The 16638-nt window shown below is 35.3% G+C and overlaps 1 protein-coding gene across 4 annotated transcripts; it reads left to right on the forward strand.

Moving 5' to 3' along the window:
- The first annotated feature begins 213 nt into the window (after positions 1–213).
- On the forward strand, positions 214–5801 carry LOC137825886 (uncharacterized). 4 transcript variants are annotated; one of them, XM_068631690.1, is made up of 5 exons: positions 214–563; positions 2687–2977; positions 3132–3254; positions 4538–4828; positions 5443–5801. In XM_068631690.1, exons 2-5 carry the CDS (start codon positions 2729–2731, stop codon positions 5650–5652), a joined length of 873 nt encoding a protein of 290 aa, XP_068487791.1. In that variant the 5' UTR covers positions 214–563; positions 2687–2728; the 3' UTR covers positions 5653–5801. The 4 variants fall into 4 exon arrangements, with proteins under 4 accessions (XP_068487791.1, XP_068487798.1, XP_090153710.1 ...); XM_068631697.2 differs by having other exon boundaries at positions 332–464; XM_090297584.1 differs by having other exon boundaries at positions 456–584.
- Positions 5802–16638: the final 10837 nt, after the last annotated feature.

Here is a 16638-nt window from a genome sequence, read left to right on the forward strand (position 1 = left end):
TAATTATTATTATTATATTGTAACGACACGGAACAAATATTTTTCTGTATGCAAAATCCAATTTAAAAATAATAATAATAATAAATTCTCATTTTCTATTTAATATTTAATATTTTTCATTTTCATTTTTCTTTTCCTTTTTTAAATGCAATAAAACGCCGTGTATCTTTTCTTCTGGTGTAAAATAAAGCAGGTGTAATATCAGGAAGAAACGTGCAATGTCTGAATTGTGACGATTTATGGAAAGTATTTTATTGTACATTCAAACATAGATTTGAATCAAAATGTCGACAAATCTTCTATATATCATGCAACTTATATATTTAATAATATATGATAAGAGTGTTTATTGTATGCATTATTGTTGTACTTTTCATAAATTCTAGAAAGTTTTTTATCAGACTTTGACTATAGTGCATCATTTCTTCATCACCAATTTAATCTATCCAACCCTCCCAACTACGGTACGGCAAGAATTTAATTCCAGTGTTTATTACTCTCAAAACACAATTTCAATTACACAAATCACCAAAGAAGAAGGCAAATCAAAGTTTAGAACCTTGGTAACACCGCCATTGCTACTTGTATTTCCAAACTTGTTCCATGATTTGTGTGATTATATTTTTGTTCTGGTTTATCATATGGCTTATTCACTTCTATCTAATGTTTTTACTTCTTTGAGATGTATAAATGTTTTTTGTTGAGTGCATTTATTCATTCGGAATCTCTGTAAATCTAGATTCTGGGCTTCACTTTTGGTTTAGGTTGCAGGACTGAAGAACATTTAAGATTTAGTGTTTGTGGTGTTATAGTCAGTCACACTAGCTACTGGAAGTCAGTTTTTTCTTTTCTTTCTCTTATGCTTTTGTTGAGATGTCAGGGGAATGCATTTCGGGTCTCTAAGGGTCAAGGTGTGTTCTGTGCTCTAGAAGATGTGTTTATTTAAAAGGGGTTTAGGGTTTTTGGCAATAAATGAAGGGGTTTAGGAAATTGATTATTGGATTAAGAGCGTGATTATTGATGGAATGGTTTGGGTGATTGATTCCATAACAGAACAGAATAACGGGGATTAATGAGGCTGTTTATGTAGTAAATGTGGTACTAAATGAGTGATCAAGCTTGGGCCCTTAGATATGCAAATAGAGCTCAATAGGAAGAGAAGTTGTTCATTGATTGATACTCTATTTCCTTGCAGAATTAGTCTCGTGATTTTTGTGGGTAGGCATGGGGACTTGTTTGAGCAAAAAAAATATCGGTAGTTTAGTGATTGAGAGAAATCCATAAGTTCAAGAGGAGCTAGGCAAGGATCAATCAGGACAGTCCACAAACCCCAACCATCGAGTCTAAAAGAGGAAGCTAGTTTGCCATGTCTCATCTAAGGTGTGGTTCAGTTGGGACAGTCCAACATTGCAGTGCCTGATTGCTCTGGATCACAACTTAGATTTTTACCTCTATCTTGTGATTTTGAGTTGGATGCAAGAATTCTACTTTTGTTGTCATGTGATTCATTTTATATAGACAAAGTAAAGCCTGGTCATGAAAAGAATCAGAGCGGTATAAAAGACAATTTTGGGGTTTAATCAGTCTTGAGAGATGGATAGGGGAATATAATAAGAGTAAGGCAGAACTTCAGTGGAAAAGAATGGAAGTGTGGGAGTTTCATGTTGAAGGTAATTGGTTGACATGATGCAACAAGTTTTTGCTGGTTTTGATTAGCACCAGACTAGTTCTATAGCTGTTGAAATTGAAATTTGCGCGTCAAATTCAAATGGATCCAAGGTTTTGGTGTTGCAATATTGCAGTTTTTGTGATCTTGCAAATCGCAACTGTGGCTGCAATTGCCATAATTTGCTGCAGCCATTACAGCAGCCACAATTTAAAACCATGATGGATCCAACAGAAAGCAAGATCGTTTTTTAATAAGATGGTGTATAATCAGGTATAAGAAAGTGATTTGAATGCCTTTATACTGTTGTTGACAAAATATAGAAGGGATACAAATTTATTAATATATAGAAAAAGGGATGCACTTTAAAATATGTGACTCTTAAGAACTATTATTATACCTTGGTGATCATAAAAAATTCTGGTAAAATGGACAACGAAACATTTGTCTTTGTTTCTTCCCATCTCATACGAACATGTGTATCTAGAAATCAAATCAATTGATTCGTCTCCAGCCTTCTCAAATTTGAATGAAGCTCCTATTATAGATCTTATGTCCATTGGCATTGTATTCATATTTTAACAAGTCAACAATATTACCTGTCTAAATTGACTAAAGGTGTGCATACCAGATTGCCAGGATTAATTTTAAAATAGAAGAAAATTAAATTAACTAGAACTAGAATCAGGTTGAAGAAATGCTACATCTTGTCAAGTAATCCTCACTCTTACTTTTTCTTTTTGCATAAGTGGAAAATGAATAGTCAATGTTTATAGAAGTAACAAATGATCAATTGACTCACCATCGTGAAAAGCTTACTCCAAACTTGCAGAATTAATATCCTTATTCATTGTCAACTATCATTATGGTAACTGATTATTTTGTTGACATTAAGTGTTAACCATCAATAAGCCTTTATTAAAACTGGTTATGCATTGCATTAGAGTCCTATGAGATACCTTTCATGATAATTTTATCTTCAGATGGGTTCCCTTGACCACCTTAGTCATACTTCTGCAGGTTCAGTAAAGTCCATTAAAGCTCATCATCAGAGACAGTAAAATGCATCCTGCACAGATCGTGTTGTATGGATCAACTTTGTGCGTCATGATAACAGTGCACTTTGCTATGAAGCTACTCGCACAACATGTTTTGAACTGGAAGAAACCAAAGGAGCAAAAGGCCATAGTAATTATAATCCTTATGGCCCCATTGTATGCTGTAGACTCCTATGTTGGTTTGATAAATTTCTTTGGAAGTGAAGCATTTTTCACATTCTTGGACTCCATTAAAGAGTGTTATGAGGCTCTGGTAAGATTTGTACCGATAATTTTTATTATGGTCTTATGGCCAACCCTTACTAGTTCTTTCATCCTACACTACATCTATTTAAATTTATTTCGTTTAAGTAATTTAATGTATTATAATTCAGTAGTTCACAACTTACTCAATGTGCTGCCAACAGGTGATTGCTAAGTTTTTGAGCTTGATGTACAGTTATTTGAACATTTCCTTGAGTAAGAACATAGTGCCGGATGAGATCAAGGGAAGAGAGATTCACCATTCATTTCCAATGACACTTTTTCAGGTGGTTGATACTCATCCCCTTTTTTGCAAACTTATATGCATGTGTTCCGCATAATTATGTTTGCTGAAACGATGCATCACACAAATGAAGTTTTTGGAGTAGTAGATGTATGGCCTTGTGGGCCATGCACAATGAAAAAGGAGTGCTTTATTCGTTAGTATTATCCATTACTGGTGTTGTTCGTCCTTCCCATTGCGATAAATAATGAGTCTGTATTGATACTAAAAGATATTATTAGAAAGTGGATTTAGGCCTAGCTCAACTGTACAAAACTGTTTTGTAAGATGAGGTTTATGTCCATTTACATATTATAATTTGGTTATATTTCTAGTTAACATGGAATCTGCAACATCCAATAGAAATTCAGCAAGAGCTGTACAATTTCAGGCATGGTACGTTGACAATCACAGAATATTTTAATGAGTTGAAATCAATGTGGGAAGAGTTGGAGCATTATAGATCAATTCCTCGGTGTGTGTGCCCAACAACCTGTTAGCTACGAGAAATGCTATATCATATAGGCAGCACGATCATGTTATGCGTTTTTTGATGGGTTTGAATGTCTTTCAGTAGAGTAGAGTGAGATTGCAGATCATGCTCATGGATCCACTCCTAACTCTGAATCACACCCTTTTAATGATATTACAACAAGGGCAGCAGAGCCAGCAAGAGTTAATAGATGAATCAATATCATATTTCTATCATATCAGTTTTATTATTTTTATTATTTCTCCTCTGTTACTTTGAGATATCGCATTCTTAAAGTCACAACTTACTCTGAGACCACTTACACTGTATTTGATGTTTCCCTTTCAGTGGCAACAACCTTGTTTTGTGTACACACATATGATGACTGTAAAGTGACATAAGGATTCAACAGAACAACAATAAATTTGTTTTAGTAAAAAATTATTTGTAGTATATTAAAAGTTAAATAGCCTGCCTGTTTTCTTTTCTTTTTATTTCATAAAAAAAAAGTCTAAACTGATAGGGTATTGTAAACCTACAGGTTAGTATACATTTTCTCCATACTAAGCCCTCACTTTGAAAAAAAAGCCTAGTCATTTCATTCTTGTTATTGCCAAGTGAAGGAGGGATCTAGTTACGTAGTCCTGAGGGGATTTTGTGCATAAAGTTGCATGTTCTTCATAAGATGCTTAGAAATAAGAATCATCAGCAACACTTATTCATCATTTAATTACATTAAACATTGTGATGCTTACTTCCCTGAACATTTCTACTTATAAATATGAACTTTAACTCATCATGGCCACAATCTGCAGCCTCACACTACTCGTTTGGACCATCAGACACTGAAGCTTCTCAAAAACTGGACTTGGCAATTTGTTGTGATACGTCCAGTGTGCTCAATCTTGATGATAACACTGCAGTATTTTGATATTTATCCCAATTGGGTCAGCTGGGCAAACACAATCATCTTAAACATTTCAGTGTCACTTGCACTGTATTCTCTTGTTGTTTTCTACCACGTGTTTTCTAAAGAGTTGGAACCTCATAAGCCACTTGCCAAGTTTTTGTGCATAAAAGGGATTGTCTTTTTCTGCTTTTGGCAGGTATGTTGCTATACTTTAGCTTGATCCTTTGAACCATGATGGATAAACAATTATATAAGATTTTGCTTCTGTAGTATTTAGATTGTGCTATAAAAAATTCATCTCTTTTAAAGATGAAATGCTTTATTGTGGTTTGGAATTTCAAATTTATCATCACTGCTAGTATTCAGTCGCTACACACAACTCTTAGTTTGGGTAAATAAATTAAAGTGCTCATTAGTAGAAGCACACTTATAAATATTTTTTCCAATCAAAGAGGAAATAAAGTTCAATTGTTTTCATGGAAGTTGTAAGTCAATTTCATGAACTATCCTAAAGAGTTTATTTGAATTAAGCTGAAAACAGCTTATACCACTTAGCATAAGCTGTTTTCATAAGTTCCTTTTCCAAACACAAGTTGTTATAAATAAATCCAAATAAACAGTAAATAATTTCTTCCAAACACACCCTATGTAAATTGAGGACTTAGAAAAACGTTTAACTTATCCAGGTTTCTGAACTCTACATAGGTACAATCCTGGAAATAAGGCATCTTTTTGTTAGATATACAAGATTGTGTTGATTTAAAGCAGATGATATATTAGATTAACTGCTAACTTCATTCAATTATGCAGGGAATTGTGCTTGATCTCCTCGCAACATTGGGAATAATCCGATCCCGTTACTCCTGGTTAGCCGTGGAACGCATTGAAGAAGGCTATCAAAACATTTTGGTTTGTATTGAAATGGTTTTCTTCTCTATATATCAGCAATATGCATACACAGCTGCACCATACAAGGCTTATAACAAAAGTAGTGCAGCTTCAGATAAAAAGTCAAAGTAATTCCAGGACAAGGATTACTGAGTATTAAGAACTTCAATGTATTTACTTTCTATCAGTGTTGATCCTCACTTGTCCGTGAGACAATAAGTAAACATATGTGCCAGAAATGCCAAAGTCTTTTTGAATAAAATGCAGATACGTTGATGCTACTTCTAAACACATTTATGCTTTCATTGTGTTTGGGTTAATTCGTTGTCATGAACATTTGACCAGCAGCTTTGTAGTTTGTTGCATTATCAATCACAAGACATGACATTATCTTCCCCCACCTCTTCAACAATGTTATCCATCATCTCAAAAACTTTCTCATTTGTTTTTAGATATAGCATATGCATCTATGGATCTTAGAAATAAGTTTCCTTTGGACTGTTCACCAAGAAGTTTATTATTTTCCTTCTTTTCTTATCAGTCCAACCATCAATCATAATCGTACAACCCATTTTCTTCCATTCATCCTTATGTGATTGTAGAGAAAGTGATGTATTTGTAACTTCCTCCTTCAAATATTTGACTCTAATCTCATGATAGGATAAAGGTTTAAATCCAAGACCATGTCTTGAAACCAAATCAAACATAACAGTGAATTCTTCACTCTTTGCCACATTGAAAGGTATAGCATTGTTATAAAAGAACCTGGCAATTGCTTGACATGCCTCCTCTCTAAGACCTTTCTTTAACATTTGTTGATAGTAGTTTGTCTTTTCTTAAAAATATTTTTGTCATTGGAGTTGTTGCTTGACTGAGTGGACTCATCCTCACAGTTTTTTCTTTTCTCACTAGCTTTTGTCATTTCCTCATCATCCATACTAAGGCTTTATTTCTTATTTAATTTTTGTTACAAACAAACAACAAATTCCCACATCTCCTTTTTAATTTCATCAGAAGCATCCTTGCATGCTCAAACATCCTTTGAGTATCATTCAAGTGGTGCTTTAGTCGATAAACTCCCCCTGTTAATACCTTTTGACAGTATTTGCATTGAAATTTTCTAGTATTCCCTCCATGCAACTAAGATACAATGCTTACAAGCAATATTACTCCTATTTCCTGGAGCATTTTTGGAAGTCATTGTCACGGGTATAGAAGTCATTTTAGTGATGGGAATTTGGGACTGCATTTTTGGTTGCTGCCACACCACATCCGTGAAGTTGCCACACCACACCTCGCTTTCAGCCACCATGTTACACGTCGTCACGACATTGTAAGTGTTGTCACACCATCGTGATGTTGCGATTTTGACTACCATGCCCATAACAGTTCATCATTTAGAAATTTAATACTTGTCTAATAGTGCTTGAGTGAGAAAAGCTATTGATCGACCCTCTTGTAATATTTATGATTACTATTTATGTTATCATGATTATTATTTATATTAATAACAAATTGTGTACGCTTATTTTTCCCCTTACACAAAATTGTGCAATGTAGAAACCAAAAATAACTTTTGGATTGTGCAATCTAAAAGCCATGTGATCTTTGTTGAAAAATGGGTGAGTGTTGGATGAGGTAACACTCGTTGCTCGTGGTTCCTTTATCGGAAGTCGAGACAGTGACTTGTTTGCAATGACCTCGATGTTGGCGGTGGTTTTCTTCTCGACATTGTACTTTTGAAGAAGACAACTTAGATGATGGAAGTTATTTTGGACTATACAATCTAGAAACTTCTTTTAAGAAAAAAAATGATTTCTAGATTGTGTAATTCATAAGTAAAAAGTAACTTCCAGATTGTTCAATCTAGAAGTTTTTCTGGATTGCACAATGGGAGAAACATTTTTAACTTTCGCATTGTGTAATCTAAAAAGAAGAAAATGAGGGACAAAATGATAATTTTTATGTTTATAGGAATACAAGAAATATATGAAGATAAAGGAAGAGTTTTCCTTAAAGTATCATTCTTCAAAAGTTGAGTTATAGGTCTGGAAATCCTGTCATTGTTTCTTACAAACCTTCTATAACAACGAATAAAACCTAAGAAATTCCCTTAATATCCCTTTATATCTTTAGGGATAGGCCAAAACATTTTTTGGTCACTGGCCACTGTGCTAAAACAGTATGACCCAAGTAATATAACTTTTTTTGCCCGAGACTACAATTTTTTTATGTTTGCAAAAGGCTTATGATCTATCAACAGTTGTAGTACCACTTGAAGATGCTTCATGCATTCCCTTCACACTTATTGAAGATTAAAATATCATAAAAGAAAACTACAAATTTCCTCATATAAGAACAAAATATCCTCTTAGTATATTTATGTTAGGTTTAACATAATCATAGTTGTGGGTTAGAATCCTAGTTGGTAATAGTTTGTTATCACAACAAACTTGTATATATTTATAAATAGAAACAAGTTTAACAAGTTAAGTGAAAAAAATAATACATAGAATTGACTTCTCTTTTATCTTCTTGCTTTCTTGGTTCTCTTTCTGCTTTCTTTCTTTATTTTCTTTCGATGGCTGGTGCCAAATATATGATGGTATCAAAGGTTTTACTTTAAAATGTTCTATTGGACACGTTGGTTCCTCCACTTTGCTATTAGTTTTATCACTCTCTTCTCTTTTCTTTTTCGATTATGAGTGAACAACAACAAAAAAAGGATCCAACAGCAAAAAAAATCAATCTCTCCATGTTCATAATCTTTATTATCTTCATCTCGGATAAAATTTAACAGTTTTGGTTACTTTGATACTTGATTCATCCAACAACAATTCATGGAGTCGTTCTACAAAGATTGCATTGAGTGCGAAGAACAAATATAACTTTGTTGACTGCTCAATTCAAATACCTACATCAAATCACGTCTTTTATGTTGGCTTGAGCTCACTTCCTATGTGGAGGCCCAATCCAATATTAACCTTTAGGGTTTTTTTTGAACTGACAGACAGTAGTCAGCAGATACAAAGAGTGAGAGAAAAAAAGAGAGAAAAGATTAATGAGAGAGAAAATTTTGCTCAGCAACTTCCGGTCGACACTGACGCTAAAATTGAGAAGGTTTTTCATTGAGAAGGTTTTTACTTCTTACATTGAGAAAGTTTTCCACGTTAAAATTTGTGTGTCTTCCTGAAGTGTGTTTTTTTGTTGCTGCCATTATTTGTTATTGCTCCTCACAGATTCTTGCAAATTGGGGAAATTATTATCCGCTGCTTACTGCTCTTGTTGAAATATTAGTTTTATTGTGTTGAATTTCCCATCAGAGTGGTATCAGAACTCCTTGGTTGGAGCTATTTGACTGCTTGAATGATGGAGGCAAATAAAAATAAGATGGTCTGTTTGAACGGCACTAACTATCACTTATGGAATGGAAAAATGAAGATATGTTATTTGTGAAGAAATTGCATCTTTCTGTGTTTGCTACTGAAAAACCAAAAGACAAAAGACAAGACTAATAAAGAATAGAATTTTGAGCATCAGCAGGTTTGTGGTTTTATTCGTCAGTATGTTGAAGACAATGTTTATAATCACATTGCTAATGAGGAAGATGCAAAATCATTGTGGAAGAAGATTGAGACTTTGTATGCTTCTAGTATAGGAAACAATAAACTATATTTGTTGAATTCCTTGATGAATTTGAGGTACAAGGAGGGAATTTCTATTTCAGATCACTTAAATGACTTTCAAGGGCTCTGAGATCAATTGTCACAAATGGGCATCAAATTTGATGATGAAGTGTTGGGATTATGGCTACTGAATACTCTACCAGACTCTTGGGAAACATTTCGGGTTTCAATTACAAACTCATCTCCTGATGGTGTTGTCTCCTTGAAAAATGTTAAGAGTAGTGTTCTTAATGAGGAGATGAGAAGGAAGGCTCATGGTACTTCATCTCATTCTGAGGTACTTGTCACTGAATATAGAGGGAGAAGTCAAAAAAAGGAACCGAAAGGAAGTAAACAGAACAGTAGAAGTAAGTTCAAGTCTAGATACAAAAATGTGGAGTGTCGTTATTGTCACAAAACAGGGCATATTCAGAGAAAATATTTTCTTTGGAAAAAGGAGAACAAGGATAAGAAAGGGAAGCAGAAGGAGAAACATCATGACAATGATGATCGTGTTACTACTGCTATTTGTGATGATGATCTTATTATTCTCCGTGACCATGATTCAATTAATCTTGTATCAGATGAGAGCATGTGGATAATTGACAGTGGTGCTACATTGTATGTTACACCAAGGAAGGAGTTCTTCACATCTTACACTTCTGGTGATTTTGGAGTGTTGAAGATGGGTAATGATGGTGTGTCTAAGGTAATTGGTATTGGTGATGTTTGCTTGCAAACCAATATGAAAATGCAGGTTTTGCTTAGAGGAGACAAACATGCTCCAGATATCCGCTTTAATTTGATCTTTGTGCAGATGCTTGATGATAGTGGTTATGAAAATCACTTTGGTTCAGGAAAGTGGAAACTCTCTAGAGGTAATCTAATTGTGGCCAAAGGGGAGAGAATTAGTAAACTATATTGGACAAAAGCATTGGTTGCTAAAGACAGTGTTAACGCCATGGATATGGATGCTTCTTTGTAGCACCGAAGGCTTAGTCATATCAGTGAGAAGGGGCTGAATTGTTTAGCTAAATTGGATGTGCTTCCGGGATTGAAGAGTGCAGAGTTGGAGAAATGTTATCATTGCATGGCTAGTAAGCAGACCAGAGTATCCTTCAAGAAGCATCCTCCCTCAAAGAAGTCAGAGTTGCTTGAATTGGTGCATTCTGATGTTTGTGGCCCATTGAAGGTAAAGTCATTTACTGGTGCACTTTATTTTGTTACCTTTATTGATGATTGTTCCAGGAAGCTTTGGGTTTATGCTTTGAAGACAAAGGACCAAGTTCTAGAGAAATTCAAAGAATTTCATGTTTTGGTTGAGAGACAGTCACGCAAGAAGCTTAAATGCATTCGTACTGACAATGGTGATGAGTATTATGGACTGTTTGATGTTTATTGCAAGCAATACTATATTAAACATAAAAAGACTCCTCCTAAAACTCCTCAACTGAATGGTTTGGGCAAAAGGATGAACAAAACATTGATCGAAAGAGTTAGGTGTATGCTTTCTGAAGCAAAGTTGCCTAAGCATTTTTTGGGTGAGGCATTGTACACTGCGGTGCATGTTATTAATTTAAGTCCTGCATTTGCTTTGAATGGTAAGGTGCCAGGCAAGATTTGGTTTAGCAAGAATGTCAGGTATGATCATTTGTGAGTCTTCAGCTGTAAAGCATGTTCCAAAGGATGAGAGATCCAAGTTGGATGCGAAGACAAGTCAGTGCATTTTTATTGGTTATGGTCAAGATGAATTTGGCTACAAGTTCTTTGATCCTGTTGAGAGGAAGTCAAATAGAAGTCGTGATGTAAATTTCATGGAAGATCAAACCATTGAAGATATTGACAAGATAGAGAAGACGACATCTAAGATAGATAATAGATTTCTAATGTTGATCCAGTTCAAATGTCTCTACGTGATCTGGATACTATTGAGAATAATGTTCAAAATGATGAGCAACATGATGATGTTGATGATCAGCAACTTGGAGATGATTTTGATGTTCCTATTGATGATGTTGAAGAGGAACATGGGATGTCACAAGATGAAGATCTTGGTGATGCTCCTGAACCACCTCAAGTTCAAATTCAGAGGTCTAATAGGCAGAGGGAACCATCTACCAAGTATCCTTCTAATGACTATGTTACCTTGACAGATGAAGGAGAACCTGAGTGTTATCTTGAGACCATAGAAAGTGAAGAAAAGAAAAAGTGGTTGGATGCAATGCAAGATGAAATAAAGTCTTTGTATGATAATCACACTTTTGACTTGGTGAAATTTCCAAAAGGCAAGAAGGCTCTGGAAAACAGGTGGATTTATAGAGTAAAGCAAGAAAGCAATTTTACACCTCCGAGGTATAAAGCCAGATTGGTGGTGAAAGGCTTTAAACAGAGAAAAGGCATTGGTTTCAATGAGATTTTTTCTCCTGTGGTGAAGATGTCATCCATTAGAATTGTGCTGAGTTTGGCTGCTACTCTTGATTTAGAGGTAGAGCAAATGGATGTTAAAATTGCTTTCCTTCATGGTGATTTGGAGGAAGAGATTTACATGAAGCAACCTGATGGTTTTCTTGTTGAAGGCAAGGAAGATCATGTGTGTAGGCTGGGGAAAAGTCTATATGGCTTGAAGCATGCTCCGCGTCAATGGTACAAGAAGTTTGAGTTTGTTATGTGTGAGCATGGTATAAGAAGACTACTTCTGATCATTGTGTCTTTGTTAAAATATTTGCTAATAATGATTTCATTATCCTGTTGTTGTATGTTGACGACATGCTTATTGTTGGGAAAGATATTTCCATGATCAACAGGTTGAAGAAGCAATTGAGTGAGTCATTTGCTCTGAAAGACATTGGAGCTTTTAAGCAAATTCTTGGTATAAGAATCATGCATGATAGGAAAGAGAAGACGCTTTTGTTGAACCAAGTGGTGTTCAAGCTTTGAAGAATCCAAACCCTTTGAAGGATGTTGAGGGCTAGGTTGTGTTTGCTGTTGCTGAGCTGTCTTAGATAGGATCTAGGGTAGATTGAGTTTTGTAATCCACTCTTGATTGAATCCAAAGCAAAGGCATTCTCAATCTTTTTAAAAGAAAAGTGTTTTTCAAACTAAGTGAAAAACAACCGATTGTTTTGTCGAAACAATCGATTGTTTTATACTTAGGTGTTTTTAGAAAAGGTTGAACATTGTTTTTATGGTTGACTTGCTGTCAAAACCTAAACAATCAATTGATTCGTGAAAACAACTGATTGTTTATTTTAGTACCATAACAGAAAAACTATTTCGTGCTTTGACTAAGCATTAAATGATTTTTTAACTGTTTATGCTCCAGTTTTTAATGTTTTGACCAAACTTTAAATGCAATTAATAGTTTGTTAAGATTTGATAACAAACAACAACTTTGTTTTACAAATAGAAAAACAGATTTGGGTTTTTCACAACTTACTGATTTTGAAAGAGTTGAGATTGCTTAGAGATTGTGCTTGATCAAAGAGTGTGAGATAGGATTTTCTCTTGTATTGATTTCAGATTTCATTCTGTAACAAGTGTAATCCTAGTATCTGTTGAAAGAAACTTTGTGTGTTTGCTGAGAAGTGTTGTGTGTTCTTGAGGGGATCAAGATCAACATTCTTAGTGTTGGTGTGTTGGCCAAGAGAAGTGTGTGTCTTGAGGGGATCAATGTCACTTTCTTGGTTGTGGTGTAAGTGATATAGGTTTGATTGCTTAGTGGAATTCCTCAGTGGTTTCTGAGAAGACTGGATGTAGCTCTGGGTTTAGAGTGAACCAGTATAAACATATGTGTGCATTCTCTCTATCCTTAATCTTTTTAAATTCAGTTTTAATATTTGCAAACTGGTATAAACAACCGATTGTTTCTGCGAAACAACTGATTGTTTTTCTGGTGCTGTTGTTTTTGCTTTGTGTTTTGGCAAACTGAATTTCTTATCATTTGTTTCTTGAGTAATTTCATTCTTGCCTTAAAAGTTTGCGAAAATTCTCTTTAAACAATTCACCCCCCCCCCTCTAGTTTAAAGTCATCCTTTCTAACAATTGGCATCAAGAGCTTGGTTTGAAATTTATTCAAGTGTGATCCTAAAAACTGTTTTTGATGGCTGATAGACTACCTTTTGGGGAAGGTCCTTCAATCAACAGACCACCTCTGTTTTGTGGTTTGAACTACCAATTTTGGAAAGTGAGAATGAAAATATTTATGAAATCACTTGACAGAGGAATTTGGGATGCAATTGAAACTGGTCCTTTTATCCCAAAGTTTGAAAAAGATGGATCTGTCATTGAAAAGCCTTGGTCTCAATGGACTGATTCAGAAAGCAAGAAGGCCAAATTCGATTGCATTGCCAAAAATATAATAACCTCTACTTTAAATTCAGATGAGTTTTTTAGGGTCTCTCAATGCAAATCATCAAAAGAAATGTGGGACACCTTGGAGGTAACTCATGAAGGTACAAATGAGGTGAAGAGAGCTAGGAAGCATACTCTAATCCAAGAGTATGAGATGTTCAGAATGCTCAAAGGTGAAACAATTGTTGAAGTGCAGAAAAGACTCATGCACATCATCAATCATCTCATGAGTCTTGACAAGACCTTTGAAAAGGAAGAGCTAAACATCAAGATCTTGAAATGTCTTGATAGAGCATGACAACCTAAGGTAACTGCTATTTTCGAATCTAAAGATCTAACATCCTTGAGTATGGCTTCTTTGTTTGGCAAGCTTAGGGAACATGAGTTAGAGATGAATCGACTCAATGTTCAAGAAAGCGAAGACAAGCACGTAAGGAGCATAGCCTTAAAAGCTTCCAAGCACAAAGGCAAACAAGAATCCAACGATGATAGTGATGAGGAAAACCTTAGCTTGCTGTCAAGAAAGTTTAGCAAATTCTTGAAGAGGAACCGCAACAAGGACAACAACAAAGATAGGTATGGAAACAAGAATTCCAATGATTTTAATTCCAATAACTATACTTGTTTTGGTTGTGGTGAACAAAGACATATAAAGGCAGATTGTGCAAACAAAAGCAAGGAGCAAAAGCCTAGCTACAAGGAAAAGAAGGGCAAGACAAAGAGATCCTACATAGCTTGGGATGAGAATGAGGTATCATCATCAAGCTCCTCATCAAGTGAATATGAGAAAGCAAACATCTGCTTGATTGTTGAAGATGATGATGAATCCTGTAGCTCAAGTGAGGTAAGTTCATGTGCTTCTTTAAATGAACAAAATTATAGTGAATTGCTTGAAGCTTTTCAAGAAACTCACGATGAAGTTAATCGATTGGTGCTTTCAAACAACCAATTGAAAGAACTTAACAGCTGGCTGGAAAAGAGAGTGAAAGCACTTGAAGATGAGATTGATAAAAAACAATATATTTGAATATATTCAGTAAAATAGATTTGGGTTTTTACAACAACACAAGTTTTTGAGTTTTTAAAAAGAGTTGAGATTGCTTAGAGATTGAGATTGATCAAAGAGTGTGAGATAGGATTTTTGCTTGTATTGATTTCATATTTGCTTCTGTAACAAGTGTAATCCTTGTATTTTGTTGAACAAGTTTCTTTGTGTTTGCTGAGAAGTGTTGTGTGTTCTTAAGGGGATCAAGATCAGCATTCTTAGTGTTGGTGTGTTGGCCAAGAGAAGTGTGTGTCTTGAGGGGATCAAGGTCACTTTCTTGGTTGTGGTGTAAGTGATCTAGGTTTGATTGCTTAGTGGAATTCCTCAGTGGTTTCTGAGAAGACTGGATATAGCTCTGGGTTTAGAGTGAACCAGTATAAAAATTTGTGTGCATTCTCTCTATCCTTAATCTCTTTAAATTCAGTTTTAATATTTGCAAACTGGTATAAACCATCGATCATTTCTGCGAAACAACCGATTGTTTTTCTGGTGCTGTTGTTTTTGCTTTGTGTTTTGGCAAACTGAATTTCTTATCATTTGTTTCTTGAAGTAATTTCATTTTTGCCTTAAAAGTTTGCGAAAATCCTCTTTAAACAATTCAACCCCCCTCTAGTTTAAAGTCATCCTTTCTAACAGCTTTGGTTGTCACAGGAGCACTATGTTAAAAGAGTGCTACAGAGGTTCCAAATGGAAAATGCTAAGGCGGTAAGAACTCCTCTTGCTACTCATTTTAAATTAAGTGCAAAACAAAGTCCTTCTAATGAAATTGAAAAATCAGATATGCAACGAGTTCCTTATGCATCTGTTGTGGGTAGTTTAATGTATGCAATGGTGTGTACAAGACCATATATTGCACATGTTGTTGGTACTGTTAGTAGATTTTTGTCTAATCCAGGTGGAGAGCATTGGAATTCTGTGAAATGGATTTTAAGGTATCTTCGTGGTACTATTTGTTTGAATATTTGTTTTGGAGGTGATAAGCCTATCCTTGTGGGCTATGTTGATTCTGATATGGGTGGAGACATAGATTTTAGAAGGTCTACCTCAGGCTACGTGATTAAATTTGCAGGGGGAGTTGTGGCATGGCAATCTAGACTGTAGAAGTGTGTTGCGTTGTCCACTACTGAGACAGAGTTCATTGCCATTACAGAAGCATGCGAGGAGTTGCTTTGGGTGAAGAAATTTCTACAAGAGCTTAGTTTTGTTCAAGACAAGTACTTGTTATTTTGTGATAGTCAGAGTGTCATTCATCTTGGTAAGAATTCAACTTTTCCTTCTAGGTCCAAGCATATTGATGTGAGGTATCATTGGATACGTGATGCTTTGAAAGCTAGGTTACTGGAGTTGGCAAAAGTTCATATAGATGATAATTGTGCTGATATGATGACTAAGACGCTACTGAGAAGCAAGTTTGAAACTTGTTGTGAGATTGTCGATTTGTCGATCATCTACGCATAGTTGGGAGGGAGATTTGTTGGGTTGGGCTCACTTCCTATGTGGAGCCTAATCCAATATTAACCTTTAGTTATTTTTCGAACTGACAGACAGCAGTCAGCGGATACAGAGAGTGAGAGAAAAGAGAGAGAAAGTTTCGCTCAGCAACTTCCGGCCGACACTGATGCTTTGTCTCGAGCTGAAATTTTGTTAGCAGGTTCATACTTCGAGTGAATTCAATATGACCATTCGGATCTTGCAGAAGTTATTTGAACAGAGAGAAATTCATCGCACACTGCAGCAGCGTTCTCAGCGTTTCTAGTGAGGACGAAAACTTTCGGATTGCTGCTGTTTCGTCCACCGTTGGATCGGGCTGAAATTTTGTTAGCAGGTTCATACCTCGTGGTGCTTCAATTGGACCGTTCGGATTGTTCAAAATTCACTGTAACAGTGACATATAGGCCGCGTACGGTTTTGTGAATTTTCCAGGTTTCTTGTTCTCCGTTTCATCTTTGTTGTATTGTTATTTGGTTGGTTATTGAGCACAATTTGTGTTGTAATTTGAGACACTCTTGTAATCATAACTTTAATCATAGTGGAGTTTGATTGATTGACTTGTGCTCG

This window comes from Phaseolus vulgaris, chromosome 11 (genome assembly GCF_051622355.1).
Source record: "Phaseolus vulgaris cultivar YP4 chromosome 11, ASM5162235v1, whole genome shotgun sequence".
NCBI lineage: Eukaryota > Viridiplantae > Streptophyta > Magnoliopsida > Fabales > Fabaceae > Phaseolus > Phaseolus vulgaris.